This window comes from Alligator sinensis, unplaced genomic scaffold (assembly GCF_000455745.1).
Source record: "Alligator sinensis unplaced genomic scaffold, ASM45574v1 scaffold1550_1, whole genome shotgun sequence".
Taxonomy (NCBI): domain Eukaryota; kingdom Metazoa; phylum Chordata; order Crocodylia; family Alligatoridae; genus Alligator; species Alligator sinensis.
The window spans coordinates 307,864-330,399 of NW_005842885.1; the positions used below are offsets into that span (position 1 = coordinate 307,864).

At 42.5% G+C, this 22,536-nt stretch overlaps 1 protein-coding gene across 2 annotated transcripts in view; it reads right to left on the bottom strand.

Moving 5' to 3' along the window:
- APBB2 (amyloid beta precursor protein binding family B member 2) overlaps positions 1-22,536 on the bottom strand; it is a 290,361-nt gene that overhangs the window by 91,879 nt on the left and 175,946 nt on the right. For both annotated transcript variants that reach the window (XM_025192056.1, XM_025192055.1), the window contains exons 6-8: positions 17,860-17,922; positions 17,376-17,461; positions 17,206-17,266 (exon numbers count right to left, since the gene is read on the bottom strand). In XM_025192056.1, the coding sequence (XP_025047841.1) occupies positions 17,206-17,266; positions 17,376-17,461; positions 17,860-17,922 (210 nt within the window). The remainder of the gene's footprint in view (positions 1-17,205; positions 17,267-17,375; positions 17,462-17,859; positions 17,923-22,536) is intronic.

Sequence of the window (22,536 nt, forward strand, 5' to 3'; positions counted from 1 at the left end):
AATTTTCCATGAAGAAATGTGTCAAAAAAGAATAAAAGAACATATCTGTTAAGAAAACCATAAAAAGTACTTTTTTTTGTATAATTGCTATAATCTTTGACCAGTCAAAAAATATATAGTCAATTGACAATATTTGACCAGTCAACTGACCAGCCTTATTCAAACTATGTAAATGATAGATATTATTATTCTGAATGTTCCTTGTTGAGCTACAGAAGAAAATAGTTATGTTCCTTAAAAGTAAGATGCAGAGCTAAAAGTGAAAGTGAAATAAGATGACTTTAGTCAGCACACAGATTGAAGTTTAACTAATGCTTGTTTACTTCGCACAATATAAAGCTTTAAATGATTTTTATTAATCTCTTCCATGAAATTATGTAGTACTTTTCAGTAGGTCTGCACAGAGCCACAAACTGAATGTGAAAGAGCTCATTTTGGATGATGTGTAACATCAATATTTATTTTTATTAAAAATGTGTACAATAAAAGAGCAAATTTTAGGATTTTACAAAGTGCATAGCTGCTGAGTTACCCTATCCTTAGGTTTTGGAATCTTGCATAAACAAAAACTAATTTCTACTGAAGCATACTGATAGGTGGACCTTGAATCAGGCATAAGAAAAGTTGGAGGGTCTCTCTGGGACAGAAGGAATAAGAAAAGTAGAAAAGATGAGGTCCTGCAAGCAAACAGTTACACCCAAAGAATATCTAGATTCATATTGTGGGGGGGAGGCTGCTACTGTTTACGCTTTGAATGTGGGAAAGCTCCGTGAAAAGAAGAAGCTTGGGCTATATCTGCTGGAAGAAATGGGGAAAACAGAATGAGAGACCACTGTTGAAAAGATATTGAAGGGAAAAAAAGATAAAAATAGTATGCATGATACTCTTTCTACTTAGAATATTCTTCCAAACGCTCTAGACATGGCCAACACCTTAAAAAAAATCCTCTTCTTACCAGGCTGTCATCTTGAGATATTTTAGATAGACATTACAAGTTAGGGCAAATAAATAAAGCCACATATAAAAATATCCAGCCAGCTAATTCTATGGCTCACATGATGAACAGACCATCAAGAGGGTTTGTGATGAACCCAGTCTGCCCTGATGCCGAAGCTGACAAAGGTTAACCTTGTGGCAGAGGTTAAACGATAGATCTCCACTGGGAGTCACTGGGGAGTTACAAACAGTTATTGCTTTACCAATATATTAACATTCTTGGCTGTCCATTGATGGAAGAGTATTGCCAGCAATCTGAAGAAGGCCAGTGGGATTGAGATTTCAGGACTTTTATCAATTTCAGGAGCCACCCTACCAATCTGCAGAATGGTGAGACCAGCTTTACACTTACATTGTTGTCTGTAAGGCCTTAAAATGACTAAAGATGAGCACTTTGTCTTCCTCCTCCTAATTCTTGTCTGGTTACTAAAGATACTTCATAAATAAAAAATTCAGTGGTGCTGACCCAGAAAGTAAATTTACTGTGCTGAAACACAGCACATCAAGATTATGAAGCATGTAGCCTGATGGGATTTAATAACAGAATTATTTATTAAAAATCTTCTTAGTTAGATTTTTCTTGCATTCTGTGCAAAAAATACTACAATCGAGAAAACATATAGCATAAATCTTGTTGGAAGACTACACTAGAATTATTCTTCTAAAGTAGGGAATAACCTACTTAAATGTTTTCTAATATAATAAAAAAAACCCAGCTACAAGGCATACTTAGTCTACAGGGATCCAAAGCAACTTCCACTTTTAAAATCAGATATATTTATTATATCTAGCTACAAAATATGGTTATCATTAACTGCTACAGTAGCTGTGATTGATGCATAATTCCTTCATATTAAAAGGGTTCCTTATGGTCAAATGTTTTGGATGGTATAATGGGATGCTTTTTTGCTAGATCAGCAATTATGAATAAATGTACATCCAACTAACAAATTAACTAGCTCACAACTACATCAGCATTACTGCAATGTGGCAATCATTGCAGGGTGAGGTATAGGCATTTGGTCTTTAAAATGCCTATTAAAATTATTCCATAATGCAAATCTGATTGGCAATTTTTGATTTAGTTATCCTAGCAACAGTCACTGGCTAAAAGGGAATGGAAATTCTGTAGTATAAAAAACTGAGCTGCACACCAGCAAGATATTTTGGTTTTCGAGACAAAAAAACTTCTGTGTTTCATCTTGTCAATTTCCAATTCCTTGCAAATCCAGCAGAACAATGCAAACCCTTCATACAATGCATCTTGATGCTGATGATGACTCGGGTCATAATTCATGTATTGTAGGCCTGGAAGGTCTCCCTTTGTGGATCAAAACTGTTTTATTCTTCCACACCTGATGAATGGTTTCGCAATGTGTTTCAGACAGGAATAGAAAATCACAGGTCCTGTTCCCATCTCATTTATTTACTGCCTCATCCAGCGAAGTGGCAAGAACTTGAAATCCCAGTGGCACTTGGCATGTTAGAGATTTGAGGAGACAGGACATCTCACCCGGATCCAACTCTGAACCAATGATCCTGCTACAAAATTGCAGATTTGTCTGAAAGGTCAAAGAAAACTGAACTGCAATTTCCCAAATATATGTGGGGAAATAAGGGACTCCCAAATCCCAGTAAAAAAGTCGATTTGTTAAGAGTATAAGCTCTGTGGAGAAAGTATTATCTGTTTCTCTTGACTCTTAGCTGAGCTCAGCTTCATATTTTAATTCCGTATGCTTAATTTAAGGACAACTCTGGATTTGAGTGCAAGTTTGGGTCTATCTTTGTACAGCACCAATCACAACAGGGATCTGCTCTTAATGTAGGCCTCTTGGCACTGACATAACGTAAATGTTAAACAATAACCCGAACCTCTAAAAATCCCACACTTCCAGTTATGGTTTTCTTCATATGGCATCATAATTCCCTGGAAAGGGGATCTTCATATTTCATCATGTTTTTGCAAATAAACTTAAACGTTGGAAGTATTCTTTGGTGGATGGAAATCGGTATTTGGAGACTGTAGCAGGGCACTAAGGGACCTGTTACTTGGAGAGCCAGAATAGCTACTCAGGTGCCGGTTGCTAGGATGACCAGAGGGAGCCAGTGTCTTACAACTGCTAGCAGTCAGCTGACTGGAAGGGGAGGGCCTGGCACCCATTTAAACACCAGGCCTGAGGCCAAGGAGGCAGGTCCCTCCTGGCTGCCAAAGAGAAGGAGCTCTCCTAGAACAATGAAAGGGGAGAGGCCTGGCTGCAGGAACAGCTTCTGCCACTGTGGAGGGATGGAGTATTTCCCGGTAGGGCAAAGGTTGTTAAAGCTGGGCTGCTCAAGTTTATGTTATAGCCGAGGGGCTTACATTTTGTTTACTGTTTAAGACCGGTGGTTTGGGTGAGGCTATTAGGGGTTGGAGGAGGCCTCATAGGGGACTCACAGCAGTGTGGGGACCCCAGCGCCAGCGAGAGCACAGCATTTGGGGTGCACTGACCCCAGCCCCAGAAAGGGGGCAGTTGAGAAGCCCCAGAGAGGGGGCGTTGATGAGAAGCTCCAGTGTGGGTGTGGTGACCCCAGAGAGAGGGGGGCAGCACTTGAGAAGCCCTAGAGGAAGGGGGCAGCATTTTGGAGAAGCCCCGGATAGGGGGCAGCGAGAAGCCCCGGAGAGGGGCGCAGACCCTGGCACCAGTGAGGCTTGATCTTAAAGAAGCTGGGGAGCTCAGGTGCGACTGGGGTGCAGCTTAGTGTTGGTAGTTGGGTTTTTTTGTGGCCTGGGAGGCTGCGGGCGGGGTCGTCCCCTGGTTTTGGGCTTGTGACCCTCCAGCTGTGGGGCTGGTGCCCGAGCCTCTGGGCCAGGCTCCAGATTGGAGCAGGAAAAGGGGCCACGGGCCTCAAGACAATAGAAAAGGCTAGAGCCTCGGAGTCGAACCCTGTTTAGTGGGTTTAGACAGGGAGGCCTAACTATAGAAAATCAGGGGTCAGTCTTACATAGGGGAAAGGCCCCAACATACCCAATACAATAGGCAGCCTCCCGCTCACACGAACATCATAATTTCCACCAAGACATGGCAGGAGAGTATAGGGCAGGACATAAGAACCCTAAAGAAGCATCCAAACGTGCCCCACACAAGGCGCAGAGTACTAGGAAGATGGCGCTGGGAAGGGCAACACGTTACAGAGACATATATCATAATATGACCCTTTATACTATGGTAATTGGATGACACTATAAAATGTGCAACTAAAAAATCCTTTTTTATGACCAAGGAAGGCTGAAAACAGAAATGGCAATGAGGAAGCAAATATGTAATATCTTAAAGATTTAATGTGCAACGTGAAAAAAATGCTTATTTTCTGGGGGGGTTTTGTTAAAACAATGCATGTTTAGAGCTTTAATTCACTGTTTCTAAAACTGCTTCTGGAAATAGAACATATGAGAGCAGCTGCATTTTTATCTGTAGTATCTCTCTCACACAGGGAAAGTGCCTTAATGCTGTTAATGGCAGGCTGCCAAATTCTGAGGCAAGCAAGCAATTTGGAGACTACAGTCCCTGTCACTCCCTGAAAGTTTTATAGTAATTGATAGTTGGCAGGAACACTGATAATATCACCCTTCAACTATATCAGGATGCTTGGTGAAACTGACTTTGATTTCAATCCATATACTCAATGCAAACACAAGAGCTGTTTCTTTAAAACAGAGAGAGATGTTTTCCAGTTCCTGGTTCAAACACTGCTTGCAGATGTTAAAAAACCCAAAACAGCTCTTTAAATTCCATGCACCCCTGCGCCAAGCCCAGCACATTCCCAGAAGAGGCAGCACATGAGTTGGACCTAGCTCGCCCAACGTCTGTATAGATTGAGTGCTTTAGTGGGGCTTTTTGGTGCTTTTATCTAACAGCTGATTGAATCAGCTATTAGATAAATGCGCCAAGAAGCCCCGCTGAAGTGCCAGATCTATACAGACACTGCAGAGCCAGATCGAAGTAACATGCTGCTTCTTTTGGTAAAGTGTGGCTTTTGGGTTGGTTGTTTTTTTTTAATGACTGAAAGCAGCCAACATGACTGGAATGGGTTGGGGGGAGGGGAACTTTTTTGTGTATTATTTTAGAAGTAATACAGTCCTATGCAAAGCCAAATTATTTGTTTTCCTTTTTTAAAAACAGAAAAGGATTTTTTGCTGATTATAACACTTCTGTTTCTGGCAATTCTACTGAACTAATTGAAGTTTAAAACAACACAAGAATAACAAAAGAAAATATTTTCATTACATATTTGAATATTCAAAACACATAAGAGTCCAGATTTTATGTCATGTTGATGGTGCTTACTTAACAAGTCATCTGCTTTCCTCAGTTTCTGAAGTAAAATTTACCTGCTTGACTAGTTAAAGTAATGTCAGCATTTCCATTAAAACATCACATTTTCAGAGGTCTGTGATTCAGGCCCCTGGCAAATGTTCATTTAATGGTGGTGTGATGGATGAGATCTACTCCCCATTTCCAACCATTGCACGATTTTTGGATCAAGGATCAGATCCCAATTGTACCTTTCATACTTGCCAGGGTAGGGAGCGCTCAGGATCAGCTAGTTGAAAACCAAATGCCTGCAGCCTCACACATGCAGCCAACAATTAGCTGATTGTCAGCCCTGACCCCAGAACAGCACTGGATCTTGAACTGGCCTTGAACTGTCCCAGGTCCAGGGCTGACAATCAGATAATTGTCAGCTCTGGTTCTGGAACAGCCCCAGGTGTGTTCAAGATCTGTAAATCGCACCCTAAGTATAACGTATGCCAGGAGTCTAAGTTTCAGTTTTTTATTACCTGAAGTTTTGCATAGGAGGAAGAGTCAATACATCTTTGATCATTAAAAAAATAATGTGTTCAGGGGTTTGGGAAGATAATTAGTCCCATTCATCCCTCACGTAACCCTACAGAAGTAAACTACATTACCTTGGTGTGAATCTAATCCAGTATTTTCTCGGATGTAGAAATCTGACAATAGAGAGGTTACTATGGATTTTTTTCCTTAAGAAGCAGGAGATACTTTCACTCACCATCAAATGAGTGAGGAATAAAAATTAATGAGCTACACATATTAATGTAACATGACACTAAATTAGTGGCCACTGATCAGCTCAAATGCTCTCAAGATATCTGGTATCTCCTCTATACCAAAGTGAACTCTTGAATACCAGTGGATGGATATTTTCTAATTTGCAGACAGAAACATAGAACTTAAAAGTACTAGCCACTATTTTTGCCATTTAGCTAACATATTTATTCAATAATCCAGTCCAAATTATATATCATCATGATTACTTGGAATGGGTCATTGAATAAATATGTTTGCTAAATGGGAAGAATAGTGGCCAATACTTTTGAGCCTTGGTTTTAACACATTTGGCAACTTTTGTTATTTTACATGCCAAAGGATTTTTAGGATTTTTAGAAATACAAAATCTGGACAGTGATCAGTTTTCCTTTAACTTAAACCAGTGCCAGGGCACTCTGGAGTGCTGTCAGATCTTTTGAAGGCTGCTGTGAGGTGTGAAGAGATAAGTAGGTGTTGGGAAAAAAACAGATATAATCAGGCTTCAGCCCTGTCCCTGCCTGGATGATTCCCACTCCCCTCTGCTCCCTCCTGCCATATCCCTCTGCAAGGAACTAAGCACTGTAATCTATAAATTAGCTTTTGAAATTGTGGCAGCATGCCTTAAGTCAGGGGCAGACAATTATTTTGGGCAGAGGGCTGCTTACCCAGTTTTGGCAAGCTGTCGAGGGCCGCATGGGTAGCCTCGCCTCCTGATCACCATCTTGGAACCAATGTCCCCGTGTCTTGGGATCAATGTCCCAGGACCAGCACCGGTGGGGCCCAGAGCAGGGCACAGGCTAGCAGGGGTCGGTGGAGCCAAGCTGGGCTGCACCAACAGGAAGAGGGGGGAGCTGGCCCGGCGCCATACAGCCCCTGCTGGCTGGGACCCTGTACCCCTGCCACCCTGCTCTGGGCCCTGTTGGCACTGGCCCTGGAACACCGGTGTGGGCCCTGTGCTCCCACACCCACTCACTCCAAGTGCCTCCCCAGCCCTGTGGTACAGGTGGGGGGCAGCGCACAGCTCCGCCCCCCTGCTTGCCTACAGGGAAGGAGCTGGTGCGGAGCATGGGGAAAAGCAGCTCCTCACCCGCCTCATGGCTCGCGCTCCCTGCTGCAGCCACTCGCAGCCCGTGCGGGGCTGTCCTGAGCAGGCACAGGCAGCTTCAGGCAGGCTGCAAGTGGCTGCAGTGCAGGGCGCCGGCCACAAGGCAGGGGAGGGGCCGCTTTTCTCCCACACTCAGCACCAGCTTGTAACCCGTCCCCGCTGCCAGCCTGGGCCCTGTGCCAGCTCTGGGCTCCCCCCATCGGGGCTGCGCAGTGAGTAGGGAGCAGCGAGTGTGGGCCACAGGGCAGGTGAGGGGCTGCTTTTCCCCATACTCTGCACCAGGTCCTTCCGTGCCCTCCCTCCCCACTTACCTGAGTTTCTGGCTGGGGCAGCCACGTGGTCCCAGGTCAAAAGCCGCTGCTGGGACTTCTGGCTGGGGGGGGGCGGGGCTGGGTGTGCCCTGCTGTTGCAGGAGCCCGCCAGGGCTTCCCCTGGGTCCTACTGCCCCTGGTTCCTGTCATTTTTGACAGGAATCAAAGACAGATACATTTTAATTTTCAACATTTTTTTAGGGGCCCCGCGGGCCGGATAGAATGGCTTCGCGGGCTGGATTCAACCCGCGGGCTGGATTTTGCCCACCCCGCCTTAAGTCCAGTGAAGGGTGAGCCTCAAGTCTCAAAAGGTTGAAAACACTGATCAAAAATAACCCAATGTAAGATGACAAAAGTGCCCTTAAGGAAATGTTAAAAAGGCAAAAGGGCAGACATTGTTTTATCTTATGTGATAAACAAAGAGAGAGACATCCCATTATGAAGTTAGAAAGGCAGGAATGTCAGTAAACAGGAGGCGAGAACATAGAGCTCCACAGTAATGTGCCAGCCTGACATCAAATCAGAAACAGACAGTGATGTAAAATGGACACCTATTACAACAAAAACCATTACCAACATGAAATGGGTTCCCAATACAGATACCTGATGTATTAACTTTGGCAATACCCATGCTAGTAAGTTGCTGAAATTGAAACTGACACGGAAACGATCAGACACTTCATAGATTTATTTCCCCTTGTCAGTTTCTTAAGATGAATTGGATGCTATCTCAAAATGTCATCAGGAAAAATCTCTCTTGGAAAGCAGCTGTGAATTCAGCTCGTTTGACAAAGCTGGGATATTCTGCTTGATGTCAGAGTAGAGACAAGAGAGGAGGAAGTGGCCCAGGGTTTGCCTTTATAAACATTTTCTGCTGAATTATGAGAGAGAAAAAATTGCTACTAAAACAACACAGATTCTGCAGTTCTCTTACAACCTAAATAGTTAGCAGAAGGGCTGATTCAGTAGTGTAATTAGGGTAGGGCAAGCAGGGCACCTGTCCCAAGTGCCAACTATGAAGGAGCTCCAGGATCCCCCTCACTGGGAGTCTTTGCCATAGCAGGGGAAGTTCTGCGCTACTCCTGTCTAGCCATAGGAGCTGGGCAGTGAAGCATCGCACTTAGCAGTGTATCTAGGGCAGCAGTTCCCAACCCTAGGTCACAACCCAAATGAGGGTTGCAGAGGCAATGCCAGTGGTGCCGCACAGAAAAGATGAGCCATGCTACATGCCGGGAGATCCCACGCTCCCAGGTCACCACTGCACTCTGCTCCCAGCAGCAGGGTGCGGAAAAAAAAAGGTTGGGAATCACTAACCGAGGGTGTGGGGGGTGAACGGGGCAAGTTAAACAGTGCTCCTCTTTCCCCCAGGAGCCTTTGCCAGAGCAGCCTGCTCCTAAAGCTGGTGCTCCAAGGAAACCCAGCCTCTGGAGAGCTGACACTAAGCAGTAGCAGTGGCAGCAGCAGCCCACGCAGTTAAGACTTCCCTCCACTTCACCCATGCCACTGTGCGCACTCCCTGTCTACTGTGGCCAGCACACCCCTGCTATACCCTCCTTCCCCCCGCCCCAGGTGCTCAATGAGTTCATTATGCCACTGGCCTGATTCACTGGTTTATTACTCCAGTTTCATACCCATGTAAACCCTGTTGACTCGAGTGGCAGGTAATCAGTGTTCAGCTGGAATAATGTAGGATCAATGTGAATCAAGCCCTGAGAATGGATGGATTTAAAGACAGGGAATGTTCTGCAGTAGCAAAAACATGACCATTAGAACATGCCTAGTCCATTCCAAAAGAAGGCTATCCAGAGCACAGAAGCAGAGACTTGCAGGTTCCCTAGACTGCATGTAGATATAAAAATAGAGGTGCTAAGATTGGTTACAGTTTCATTTCTCTCTTTGTATTCTTGTTAATTTATTCTAAGAACAAGATATGTGCAGTGACTGCAAACACTGATATCTGTGTCTGTGTGCATGCAGCCATAAGTATGTGTATGTAAAGAGAAAGCCTGAAGGTTATGTTCATTGTCAGCCTCACCTCTTCTGGAAAGGAATTTTGCAAGAAGGTTACATAAGACTATTTGTCTCCCGAACAACCTCACCATCTCTGAGATTTTTACCGTCTCCAAAGTGGATAAAAGGTACCTCAGTAAGCAGTGTTTGTCAAAGGAGACCATTGAGGTAGCTTTGTTTAGCTCAGAGAAAATTCTGAAAGTCAATGCTAGGTTTTTAAATGTTATCTGAGATCTGCCAAGCACCAGGGTAATATGCTTTCTTGGCTTGTTTCATCAGCAAGAGGATAGATGCATTTTGGACAGCATTCTTTGGCAGCTGGGATATCAGTCTGAAATAAAATATATCCAGTACACTGCAGAAGCAAACAACCGTTCAGGAGTTTTGAATTGTCTTAGGTTATTCTTATAAAACAGTCAAAATCCATGCTTGAAATGATTTTGCCTAGATCATTTCAGAACAGCTTGAAAATATTGAAGTGTTTTTACAACAAAGGGCTAAGGACAGCTGTAATAGGCATCTTTCAAGGAAGCGTTTCTAAACTAAACAGGAGAGCTAGGGTTAACAAACAGGTTTGCTAAAATAAACCTAAAAAAAAGTTTGGTACCCTTTACCTGGACCCCTCTGTAATTTCTGCAAGAGGTGGTATAGCTGCCCTTCCCTTCAAAATAGTGTTTACAGCATTTACAATAGTTCTACTGCTAAAATATGCAGTAGCTTGATTCCACCAGATTCAGCAATGTGTTCGATGTTGAAAAAGTCTAAGCTTTTATTTAGTTAAAAACTAAGGCAGACTGTGCAACCTGTTCAGTGGGGCAGGATCCAAAAACATTCTGATCAGCGAAGAGAGAAATTTCTAAATGTTTTAACAGGAGGTTTGGAAGTTGTTGTTTAAGATTGGGAGGATGCTTCATTTTTGTTCTCAAGTTCCCATGAGGGTTTATTCTGGTAAAAGTGCAGTACCTATACCTGGCCCTAGAGAGACACGAATGGGAAAAGCAAGCATAGGATTGCTCCTTATCCTGCTTCAGGGGAAAAGCGTGCATCACCACTGAGGTTCATTCCCAGGTTCTTGGACTTTGTCATGAAGTATTTCTGCAGCATTACAAGTTTACATGTAATTTTCTATAACAATCACGAGAGATTTGACAAACTGATTATTCCTAGATGCTCCTTCAGATCAGTCAAAAAGAATCTGATTCCTCACAACTTAATACAAGAAAAATTCCTGAAAGCGTATCACTAATTGACTTTGTTTTCTTTCATAAATAATTATAATTCATATTATAATTCATTGTCTGGCTGGACATCATTAAGTCCCACTTCTAATATTTTTGAACACTGCAAATAATTGCCTGCTTTTTCTTCTTTTTATATGAAATGCAAAAATGTCTTGCTTCCCAAATTAGTAAATCAACTTCTGGAACATCATTTAATTGACAAATGAATATATAAAAGAGAACAGCTTTCATTTTCAAGATGGATAAGACTTGCAAGTACTATCCTAATGTAGATGTGGGAAATCTTAAACAACTGTGGTGAATACAGCTTGGTCTATATTGTGCCTATACTGAAATACAGCCTTTAAAACAGGAGGCCTTTTTGATCACGGGAGAAGTTGAAGACCTGGTTAGCAAGACCTACAGAGGTAGGTTAGAAAGAAATCTCCACATAATCCTGAAGACTTTTACCTTACTTCTTTTTTAGTACAGAGACCATAGGGACACCCAATTACCTAAAAACCTGGTGACTAACTTTCCTTTTCTCCAGCCAGAGGTCCTTGTTTCAGTTGCTGGAAATGGGCCCTACACTGTCACAATACCATGTAGATTTCCAATCCGCAGTAGAAGGTAAATGAGATGTTTGGTGATAACTGACTGGACAACAAAACATCCAAGGCATCTTCTATTACATTTACATCCCTAACTGTAGGAACACAGGACTGGAAGGGAGCTCCTGGACCACTGAGTTCCATCCCTGTACTTGCAGGCAATTGTCTACACAAAGAAATTTCACAATCATCACGGCAAACTCTCACACTGACCTACAAACAGCCTATAAATGTGCCATAGATAAAAGCAGGGAAGGCAAGGACACTTTCAATGCCATGCTATTAAAACAGTGGGAAATAATTGGTTAATATATGTTCAGAAGATCCTAGAAAACAGCACAAAGCATCAGATCACCTGGTATTCCCAGACATCTAATCTATCTCAACACGCAAGTTTAAATTTAATGCTCAGTTACGCTCAGTCCCTTTAAATAGTGCATGGTTATAGTACTGTATGGCTGTGTAATGCCATGTTTACAACTTTGCATTGTCTTACAAAATATTCTTTTGCATACTGAATAAAAATGTTTTTTAAAAGCTAACCTCACTGCCACATTAAGAATATTAGAATATGGTAGTTTTACTAAGCACTGACAATGTATTCAGTGCCACATGAGATGCATGGAATCAGACACTCATGTTATGGATCTCCTCAATTTCTATGGAACAACTTGCGGAACACTGTACCCACAGCAGAATGAAGGGCCATTCCTTCCTACAGATCCCATCTTCTACCTTTCTATCAGTGGCTGAGGGGAATGTGTGGCAGCAGTTACAGAGAAAAGCTTGTATATAAATTTGGCAAGAGAAATCTGGACATAAACGACATGGCCAGATTTATCATTGGTCTTGCAGGCCAACACCTTTGTGAACTTTACCATTCCCTTATCAAAGAGGTGAGAATGGCATGAACAACTAGAATGACACCAAGCCCACTGGATTTTTTTGCACATTTTGTTTGCATATTTCTATCTAATCAAGAAAAGTGGATTCAAAGTGAGAAAAGTGAGGCAAAGTGCAATCAGGCACTCCTTTCTCTGCCAATCCAATGAGCTGTTCCTATGCCTCTGTTCAGAGCAGCATGCCATTCATGGCAAGTAGTTATTCATCTTCTCATAGGTGTGCCCTTGGTACTTTGGAATCATGTGTGAAGACAAAGCCCATGTCCAGAGGAACTCATGGTCTATGAACTTGGTCCCAAGAGTTGCTTGATGCTCAATTGAACTCAAAGGTCCCGGAAGCTAAGTACTCTCAAGCAGTTTTTAAACAATATGTTTCAGTATGTTGCTGGGTTGGGCCCTAAACTCAGAGGTGGCTTCTATGACTTGGGCAGTCCTCCTCTGCAGAACAGCCAATCAAATTTATTTCCACTTGGAATTTAGAATAATGGAAAAACTCTTAGGTTGTCTGAGGTAAAAGCTTTATAAACTTAATTACCATAGTTTTCCAGCTAGGAATGTCTCCTCATCAACGAGTAACTCAGTAAATTACTCAAACCAGCAATTGCTTTCCCCCCTAAACTGAAATGTTTCCCCTTGTTTCTAGCATCTCCATTACAGTTCAAGTTAATATGCAAGCCCCAGTTATTTGATATTTGGATTATATCCTGAGTTCAAAAATACAGATACAAGCATTTTCTTTATTGATCACCCTGAATATTTAAGTGCTTTAGTTGATAAAGCACTTTTCCTGAATCAGAAATATCTGAACTCCAGCTACAAGTTCTTTCCTGACTTCAATGCTTTTCACTATAGTCTGACAAGTATTTGAAGTGTAACAATTCTTATTTTCCAGGAGATAATTCTCTTGGTTGTCCACAAGGTGGCAGACGCCTCCTTTTTTTGAAGAAAAAAAAAAAATACAACACTCACTCTGAACTGTTCAGGGAAAAAATAATTTTGAAATTATTTAAAACATATTGAATTAATTTGCACTGTAAATATGTTTTAAATCTGCCACCTCTTTAATAAACTTGAATGTAAAGATTAGTCTCATATAAAGTTTAATTTTTCAAAGTAGAAAAAAACCCCCATCCAATTTGCCTAGAATCAAACAAAAGGTCTGTATTGTTACCGCACTTTGGCGTGTTGTTTTTGTTGAGGCAGATGATGTGCCAAAGGGGACCTGTAAGGGGCTAAACCACTTATTTTGACTCTGAGACCTTCTGAAAACACAATTTCTAATTCTCGCAGTATTATCTCAATCTGGCATCTAACAGACTTCCATTAAGTTGGCTGAGAGGATGAGGAGACTTTTTCAGAGGACACCACAGCACCAAAAAGTTGGTCTCGCTTGTGTTGGCATTAAAGATGCCCTAGAACTAAGGGGGGTTTCCATTGTGTTGTTGGCCATTCTTGTAGTATATGCCACGCAACAATGATCTGCCAGCTTCATAACTCAGAGATGGATGCATTGGACTAGTTGTGTCCCTATGTTATATTATTTGTAAAGCATTTGTGGAATAAATTGTACAACTATAGAAATGTAAAATAAATATTAAGTGAGATTTAGGCATTATTACTAGAGGTCCGATATTGGTTTGGTACCAATATGAAGAAAATTGTCTATATCAGATATTGGCCCTACGGGGCCAATAATTTGGCCAATAAATGCCCATGCTGCGCACAGCCGCAACACAGCATACAGCAGAGCTGGCAGTGTGGAGAGCTGCCTCCAGCTAGTAAGGGGATGGGGGAGAGAAGGGGTGTAGGGGGGGCAGACCAACTCCCAGCCCTGCGCCACCCGATGCAGCCCCATCTGAATGCCCCTCCTCCACCCAAGCACTGGGAAAAGCGGGGCTGCTCTGGGCAGCAGCTTGAGACTGGCAGCAGAGCTGCGGTGAAATTTGGGGTGGCTGCAGCCTCCTCCCAGCACTGCCAAAGCCCACTCTGAGCCCAGCCCCTGGCAAGAAAAGCCCCGCACAGCACCTGCTCTGGCTCTGCCCTGCAGCTGCCGCCCACAACGTGCAGATCCAGGGATATAAGCTCCCCCCGCCCATGCCCTCCTGGCGGGGAGCCACCCCCCCCCCACAAGCCGTGCCTCCATCCCATGCTCCCCCGCCCCTGCCCCCTCCCTCATCATAGGAGGCATTGATCTGCCTCCCCATGCCCCTTCCCTCCCCCATCCTCTTCCACCACAATGGACTTACTACCTGGAGGCAGCCGTATCTGATATCGGAACAATATTGGCTGATATGCCTCCTTAAATATTGGCTATCGGTATCGGCCCCCAAAACCTCTATCAGCACCCCTAATTATTACATTATAATGGCTCAAGAAACCAGATAATGAACTTTAACTACAGTAAGTCCAACAGAAAAAAAAAATACAGTAAGCTTGTTTTTCTTCATATTACCATCTTAGTCCATTTATGACTACTGCATATTCAGTGCTCAAATAATAATTTATAGAGGGCCACCAGTGTACTCAATGCTTCACTGATAGATTACCTGAAGCAGCATTGTAGGTTAGACCAATACGCATCAGTAATGGCTTAGTTATAGTTGACCCTGCCTTGAGGCACAGGGAATGAACTAGTTGTCCTCTCGAGGTCCCCACCATCCCTATTTTCTATGGTATTTTATCTATGTTTACAGTCTTACAGTTTCTCAAAGTGTCTAACATAAATTTACTTTGCTGCAACTGAAGCCAATTACTTCTCTGTATTGACTGAGGATAGGAAAGAATAACTTGTTGTTTTTCTTATTGTAGCAAAATTTTACATATATAAATATCTCCCCAGTCTTCCCTTCTCTAGATTACATAAACTCTAAACAAATGTTATTATATACAACTATAATGAAACTCCATCATTAGCCGGGTTTGAACAATGAACTTCCAAGATTACTGCACACTCTTCTCTTGAGCTATAGAGCTAACAGAGTGCACATTCTGTAGGAAGGAGATCAGAAACCTGAATATGTGAACACACAATACAGTTACAGTGATGTAAATACAGACAACCACCCAGAGGCACTATTACAGCACCTGACCACTAGGTGGCAGGGGAACAAGTACAGTAATGGCTTATTTGCTTTAAGTAAATGACTATTCTGGGATAAGGCAGGGCAGGGGGCACCTCAAGCTACTGGCATACATTAATATGATAGTGCAACTGGGATCTGAGGAATTTTATACCTGATCCTAAAAATCATACCTCTTGCTATGCGAGACATAGACAACAGGACAAGCAATTATCTAGATATCAGGGATAAAAAGTCATATCCCAGCATGCAGCTGCCAGGGTGTGATCAGGGGCTCCCTACCACCCAGCTGTCTTAATCATGGCATCAGCTGCTCTACATGCTTTAAAATGTCCCTGAGTGCAGGTAGCCAACAGGCTCCCACACTGCGGAAACTTTGAACCCCCATACTCCAACCAATTGCATTGGGATGAGGCATGAGCAGCCCTGTATCTGGGATACGTGCCACACATTCAATTTCAGGCATGATACAAATCAGGTACTTAGATATTCCACAACAGTAGTAGAATAAATTTGTGGCTGGTTTGCCATTTTATCACACTATAAATTAGCTAAACACAAACAATGTTACCTTTTATGGAACAATTAACTCAGTCATGACAACATAAATGTTACATCTACTTAGAGAGTAACTTGTTCAGGAAGGCATAAAGCTTTCATAGGTGACAGCAACTGTTAAAGTAGGCTGTCACATATGAAAGCTTATGCCCCTCCGAATGAACTGCCTTCTGCCTGATTTCAGACACGCATAGCTAACCAACCTCTCTACTCCCTGGGATGAAACTGAATAAGGCTTCAGGCACAGGACTCATATACCTGTGTAAGTTACACCTGCATATACTTATTCTCGACTTTGAGGTGTAACTTTACTACAGACTGGAGTGATTTTTACTAGTGTCAGACTGTACCTCATGTACTCACTCCACATTTATGAAGGCATAAAGGCAGATTAAGCAGTGAAAATGACTAATGTGTCTATACTCTAAGCAGACAGACTTATAAGCAAGGAAAGATGATGTAAAGATCACTGTGGCAACAATACTGACAAAGGCTTCCCTATAGAACAAGCTTTTAATACTAACTGCTGCATAGCAGCAGTTGCAGAATCAGACTTGTCTGAATATTTGTCTGACATCACATTTTCCCTAATGAAGGATGCATTAAAAAAATAAGCTTCTTGGCTGATGTGGGTAGACCACTATAAAATGTTTCCCTTCACTGCAACAGCTATCCATCCTGCTAAACTGTACTTGCCATTTACCTGCAGACATCATGATTACCACCTCTTAGTATAAAAAGCAAGCGTTCAAAAAATATCAGTCTGCTAATCTGAAATACACAACTATACTACAACATAAGATTAATAAGCATAAAGACAGAAAAAGTTTAAATGCCCTGAAAAGAAGAGTCAATAAAGTAAGTGATGATATATGTAAAGATAAATGCAAACATTTTCAGAAACAAACAAAACTATGCTTCAGTAACAGAGGCTCCAATTAAATACTCATAAGGAAAGAAGTTCAGACTTATAGCTAACATTCACTCCTTAATTTGTCACAGCATAGATATACTGCCTAAAGCAGTAACAAGATATTCAAGGTATGAAACAAATTGTGCTACAAACAGCACCAATTATTATGTCTAAGGAGGCACCACTTTAAGGACAGATTTCTCTGACAATTTGAATGAGGATTAAAACCCACCACTTCCACTGAAATTGTGAATCATACGGTTAAAATTCCTGTACATTATGCCAAAATACTACCATTTATAATTACATCATCTTGAGAGAGCTATTTAATTCCAAAACATAGCGGACTTTATAACTGTTTACAATTACAATGTTAATTCCTGTCTCACTTGTATAGTTTCTTACAGACCTTGGCTTCCGGATCACTGTTGATGCTGCAGGAATCATCTTCATCAGACTGTGGAACATTTCTGTTATGAAAATATAAAATTGGGTTTGGTTTATAGTCAAGTATAACCTACGGCACAGCACAAACATTTTCAAGCTGCCAATCTATGGAGATTTTTAAAATCATCATACCTGAGCTTTAAAGATGCATAACGTAATGTTGCTCCTTCAAATTCTTTTAGACTGGGGTCTGGATTCACAGTGGCTGCATGTAGGTCCTAGAGATAAACATGCCATTATTAATACAAGATTAGGCATGCAACTCCACCAAATAATTTCTAATTTCAAAGGGAAATAAAATCCTCCCTGCAAAGAAGCGGATAGTGTTTCTGGGTAAAGTTGAATAAAAGCATGCATATATTTTTCAAATTATATTTCATTCAGTGCAGGCATCTTATTCTTACATCAACACATTTGCCCTGCTGATTTAGACTGAACCCATTCCAACTGGAAAGATCAGAAATAGGCAGCATGTTTGTGAGCTAGACATCCCTAGCCATACCCCCATTTACTTTGGCCTATGTTATGAATGACATTCGTGGAAAAAATACAGCCACTGCCATGCAAAAACAAGGGTAACAGTATTAAATATTCTAGAATCTGACAATATACTTGCCTTCCAAATGTCACTATTAATCTTTCCCCCATTCAGTACAGCAAAATCACTCCATGGCTGTTTCTAGACATATAATTATTCACACAGGAAGAAGCACATTGATAAAAAAAAAACAAAAGAAAAAAAAAACACAAGACACTGTTGTTAGCATCGATATTTACAGGATGGGTTAGGGAACAGATCACCTCAAACTTCAACTAGTTAGTCCACTACCCAATAGCATTTGGGGGAGGAGGGGTAGGAAAGAGATGCCTCTACAGTTACTTACCAAAACAAATGATTGGAACAAGGAAAAGTTAATATGAATTAGAAACAGACAATGAGATTACTCTTTAATTATGATCTTGAAAGCAAGCAAAATGAGTCTGAATATGAATGCTGGCCACCACTGTTGTGACCTCCTTTTAAACACAATTGAGAGAAAAACAGAACAGCCATTTCTCTGGGGTTCATTTGTTGAGTATTCTAAGTCTAAATTTATAGTGAACTATAAACACCGAAATACAAAGAAATGTACAAAGTGAGGGTCAAATAATTTCCAGATCAAAAGGAAGAAAATAAAAAGGACAATGAGGGGAAAAGGTGATAAATAGGGAGTGCAGACAGACTTCTTGCTGCAACCAGGATTGCAAAAAAAAACTCTGAACAACCTAACACAACTTCCTTTCTTTAAAACAAACCCCAAACTAATACTCTCAATCCCTTTCAAAAGTTTCTAAGGAAATCACTATGTAATCCAAAAGGTGCACATTTGAACACTACTGCAAACAGTACCAGTAAACTCAGAAGTACACTAACTCTCAGCAAAGACTGACAGAGACAGGCACTTAAATGAATCCTAGGTTACCTATCCTAGCTTCCCTAGCCCCCAGAACATGGACCTAAATGGTAGAAACTTGTATGGTGCAGGAGACTAAGGCTGCATACACACTTTCAAATAAACTGGGAGACTTCTCCCAGGTTTGTTCTGTTGGTAGAGAAACTTACCCAGAGCTGAGTGTAGAAACATTTGAATGCTGAGGCCCTGAAGAGTGGAGACCTTGCAGTACTGACACTGTGCAGACGGGGCAGGGGGAAGGTAGCGAGGGCCTGTGCACCCATCTCAGCCTGTTCTGTAGGTCCCCCCTTAGTCTGCCTGGTGACAAAATGGCAGCAGTGCAAAGAGCACCTCTGACTGACGAACCCAGGATCAGTCTGTGTTTCCCTGCAGTACAATGTGGGGATTGTGAGGCAGGTGTGTTCTGCTCCCTGATGGAGCAGTGGAGTCCAGTGAGTGATAGACACTGTCTCCCAGGGAGGGCAGGGGGATGCTGGAGGACTAGGTTGTCTTTTGAGAGAAGCCACGGCACGTACATTCAATTTGCCAGGAGAAACTCTTCCAGGAGTGATTCAACTCTGGTTGTTCCCAGGTTATTTTTCTCCTGGAGCAGCCATTTTTACTCTGGAGGCAAAAAGCCTAACCATCTGTACACTCATGGCTTTTCTGGGAAAGTAGCAACTCTTCCAGGACAAACTGAATGTCTGTACGAAGACTAAGCTGTTTGCAAGACTTTGGACCATCTCTTCTCATTAAATTTATCAGATACCGCAATAATTAAAGGCTCTTTTCAAGCTGATTTCTTCCAGATTCACAAACCTTACATACAGATCCAAGCAGTGCAAAACACAGCCTAACAATGTATAAGCCTGTCCCATGCATTTCTGACTTTAGCAAGTGTTCCAGGAAGAGAAGCTCTGGGGTAGCTCTCATCCTGAGAAAAAACTCCAGTGTCATTCCTCATGCACATTTATGCTCAATGTAAAGCATTACTTCCAGGTACCAAAGTATAAATTCAGGAATTCATCCTGAACTCTGAAAGCATGTCTGGATTGTATACAAAAGATATTTCCCCTTGTTCAAGTTAATTTGCTTATGGCTTCAAGTTTTTGCTTCTAAATTTTCATAGCCAACCAGGTTTTCACAAGATTTTGAAAAAATGTATTAAAAATTCATATACTTCGCACTGTTATATTTACCATACGAAAAGGCTGCAGAGAGTTTATTCCACAATTACACTGGATACAATAAGTGTTGATTAAATTTGTGCTAATATGAAAGAGCAAAGCACAATAATTATTTTTGATTTTTTGTAGTTTGCACTTTTATTAGCTAGTGGTATTAGTGGTGACATTCTCTATCTACTTGGGTTCTTCTGATTTTCCCTGTTAGATAAAGCTGAATTATCTGGTTTTCCTATTCAGTTACTCTATAAAGCAAGAAATGACTTGTATCTCTGTTCTTTGCCAGCCTTTTGATGAAAATCTGTCAAATTAGAATTGCCCTCATCTGAAGATTATGTTTTACTGACTGAATGACATTTGAGAGAGAGAGAGAGAGAAAATACAACTGGGGAAAAACAGATATCAACGGGTAAGAAAGTTAGGTGTTCTGGAAAGCAAGTACCTTAGTGTTTAAGAAACCTGAAAGACTGGAATACCCTAATAAACAAACTACTCTTGAGAAGTATATGAGGGACTGTGGCTCTCACAGGGGACGTACAGAAGAGATCAAGAAAACACTTGCAACTGATGGAAACTTAATGGGACTGAACTGGAATGTTCCCTGTAACAATACTTTATTTCAAAACAGTTTTTCATTCATTTAAAACCTGTAAATCCCCCAACATTTTTTTATCAATCTGCCGCTCTACAGACAGAATGAAAGCCCTTTTAGTTCAAATTATTCTACAGCAAATTCCATTTATTCAGTCAAGTGTTTTACTTGATAACATGATGAGCTCTCTAATTAATTTTAAAACATTTGAGAAATATAAAACCTTTAGGGTGAGATAATTCAACAAGAGATGGACATTCTAGACTGAGACCAACCTTATTCTTGAGCTGCCCTGATGTACCTACAAACTCAATGTTGCGTAGGTACAAAATAATGCTATCTGCCAGTTGAGATTTATGAACATTCAAAGATCAAGAAAATGAGAATGGTAATTAAAACTAGCCTTTGAAATCCTTAATTACTGCTGACTTTATGATAAAGGTTTTTTTATCCCAGTCTTTGGCAAGGGCTCTTCTGAAACAACTTAATTCTCTTTTATTTAACTTCAAAATCCCTTGCATCATAGCTTTTCCTCACTTGGGTTAATCAAAGGGTTGCCAACCAGTAATACAAGAGATCTCTCCTTTTCCATTTGTTTCTTGTCAGTGCTTCATCTAATATCCCTAGACCTTGCAAGTGTATGGACAAAGTCCTGAGATCACATTTTAAACTTTGATAACCAGGGATCTGGGTTTTCTGTTTTCCACAGAAAAAAAGGGGAAAACTGTGGCTTTCCCCTTTTACCTGAGGAAAAATGCAGATTTTTCATTTTAACGGAGAAATACAAATTTTGCATTTTTGCAAAGAGCTCTCTGCAGGCTGGTAGAGTTCAAGCCTGCAAGGGGCTTGGGGGAGCAGGAGGACAGTGGTGAGGTAGAGGGCATCATATGCACATGGTCACCAAGCAGCCTGGAAAGCAGCTCCCATAGGCAAGTCTGGAGGCGCAGAGGGGGGAGCAGGGATTGAGGCTCCAATAGAGAGAGAGGGAGGGGAGGGAAGGAGGAAGTTGGGCAGGACTGGGCCTGCTGCCCAGCCAGGCACAGAGGGGCTTAGGGCCCTGGGCTGGACCGTGCAGCCACAGGGCTCCGGCAGGGAGGAGGATGGGGCTGTGGGTATCTCATCTGGGGAATGGGGAGGGTGGGGCCGGGTCCCCACCACTGCGTGCACTCCTGGAGGGCCAGGAGGGACCCGTGCCCCCCAGAACTGTGTGCAGGGGGGGAGGGGTGCAGGCTGTTTGCTTCGGGTTCAGGCTCCCCACCCTGCTGCCCTCCCCCAGGGCCTCTACAACCCAGTGGGTGGGACCCGGCAGAGCACAGCAGGGCCAGATGGGGAAGTTCCTTGCCACTGAGAGCTCCACACTGCCCTGGCAAGGTGCCCCCTGCCTGCACAACCCTGTGCCACTACCTCCACTGCTGCTGGGTGGGCAGGGGACGCCTCGCCAGGATGACACAGGGCTTGCAGTGGCAAGAAGCTTCCCCACCTGGTCCCAGTTTGCCCTGCCATACTGGGTCCTACCCACTGGGCTGCAGAGGCCCCAGGGGAGGGCAGCAGGGCAGGGAGCCCAAGTCCACAGCATGCAGCCTGCCCCCACCCCACACAGGGTTTGCTCTAGCCATGCTGCCCGTAGGGGGAGGCCGGGGAGCGGGGAGAGCTGGGCTTTGTGCTCTGCTATGTTTTCAGCAGTTGCCATCTCCCACGGGCAGCAGCCGGGGCTCACGTGCTGCTGCAGGGGGCAGGGAGCTGCAGACCAGAGGCACCAGCAGGGCCAGGGTTGCTGTGGGGAGGAGCTAGAAGCACCAACAGGGTTGAGGGGCTGCGGCTCGGGAGTGAGGGCCCTGGACCTGTGTTCTGTGAGCTAAGGGGGCAGGGGGAGCTCTGTTTTTCCATGCTAAAAGACTCAAAATCAAATACCAAAATGTATAGGTATTCAGAATTTATTTTATTATAGTGATTGAGGCACTGATAGGCTTCCAAATTGTTTAAAAATTGTAAATATATCAATAAAACATTGTGTTCAATTGATACCTATATATATATATACACACACACATATATACACACACACACACACACACACACACACA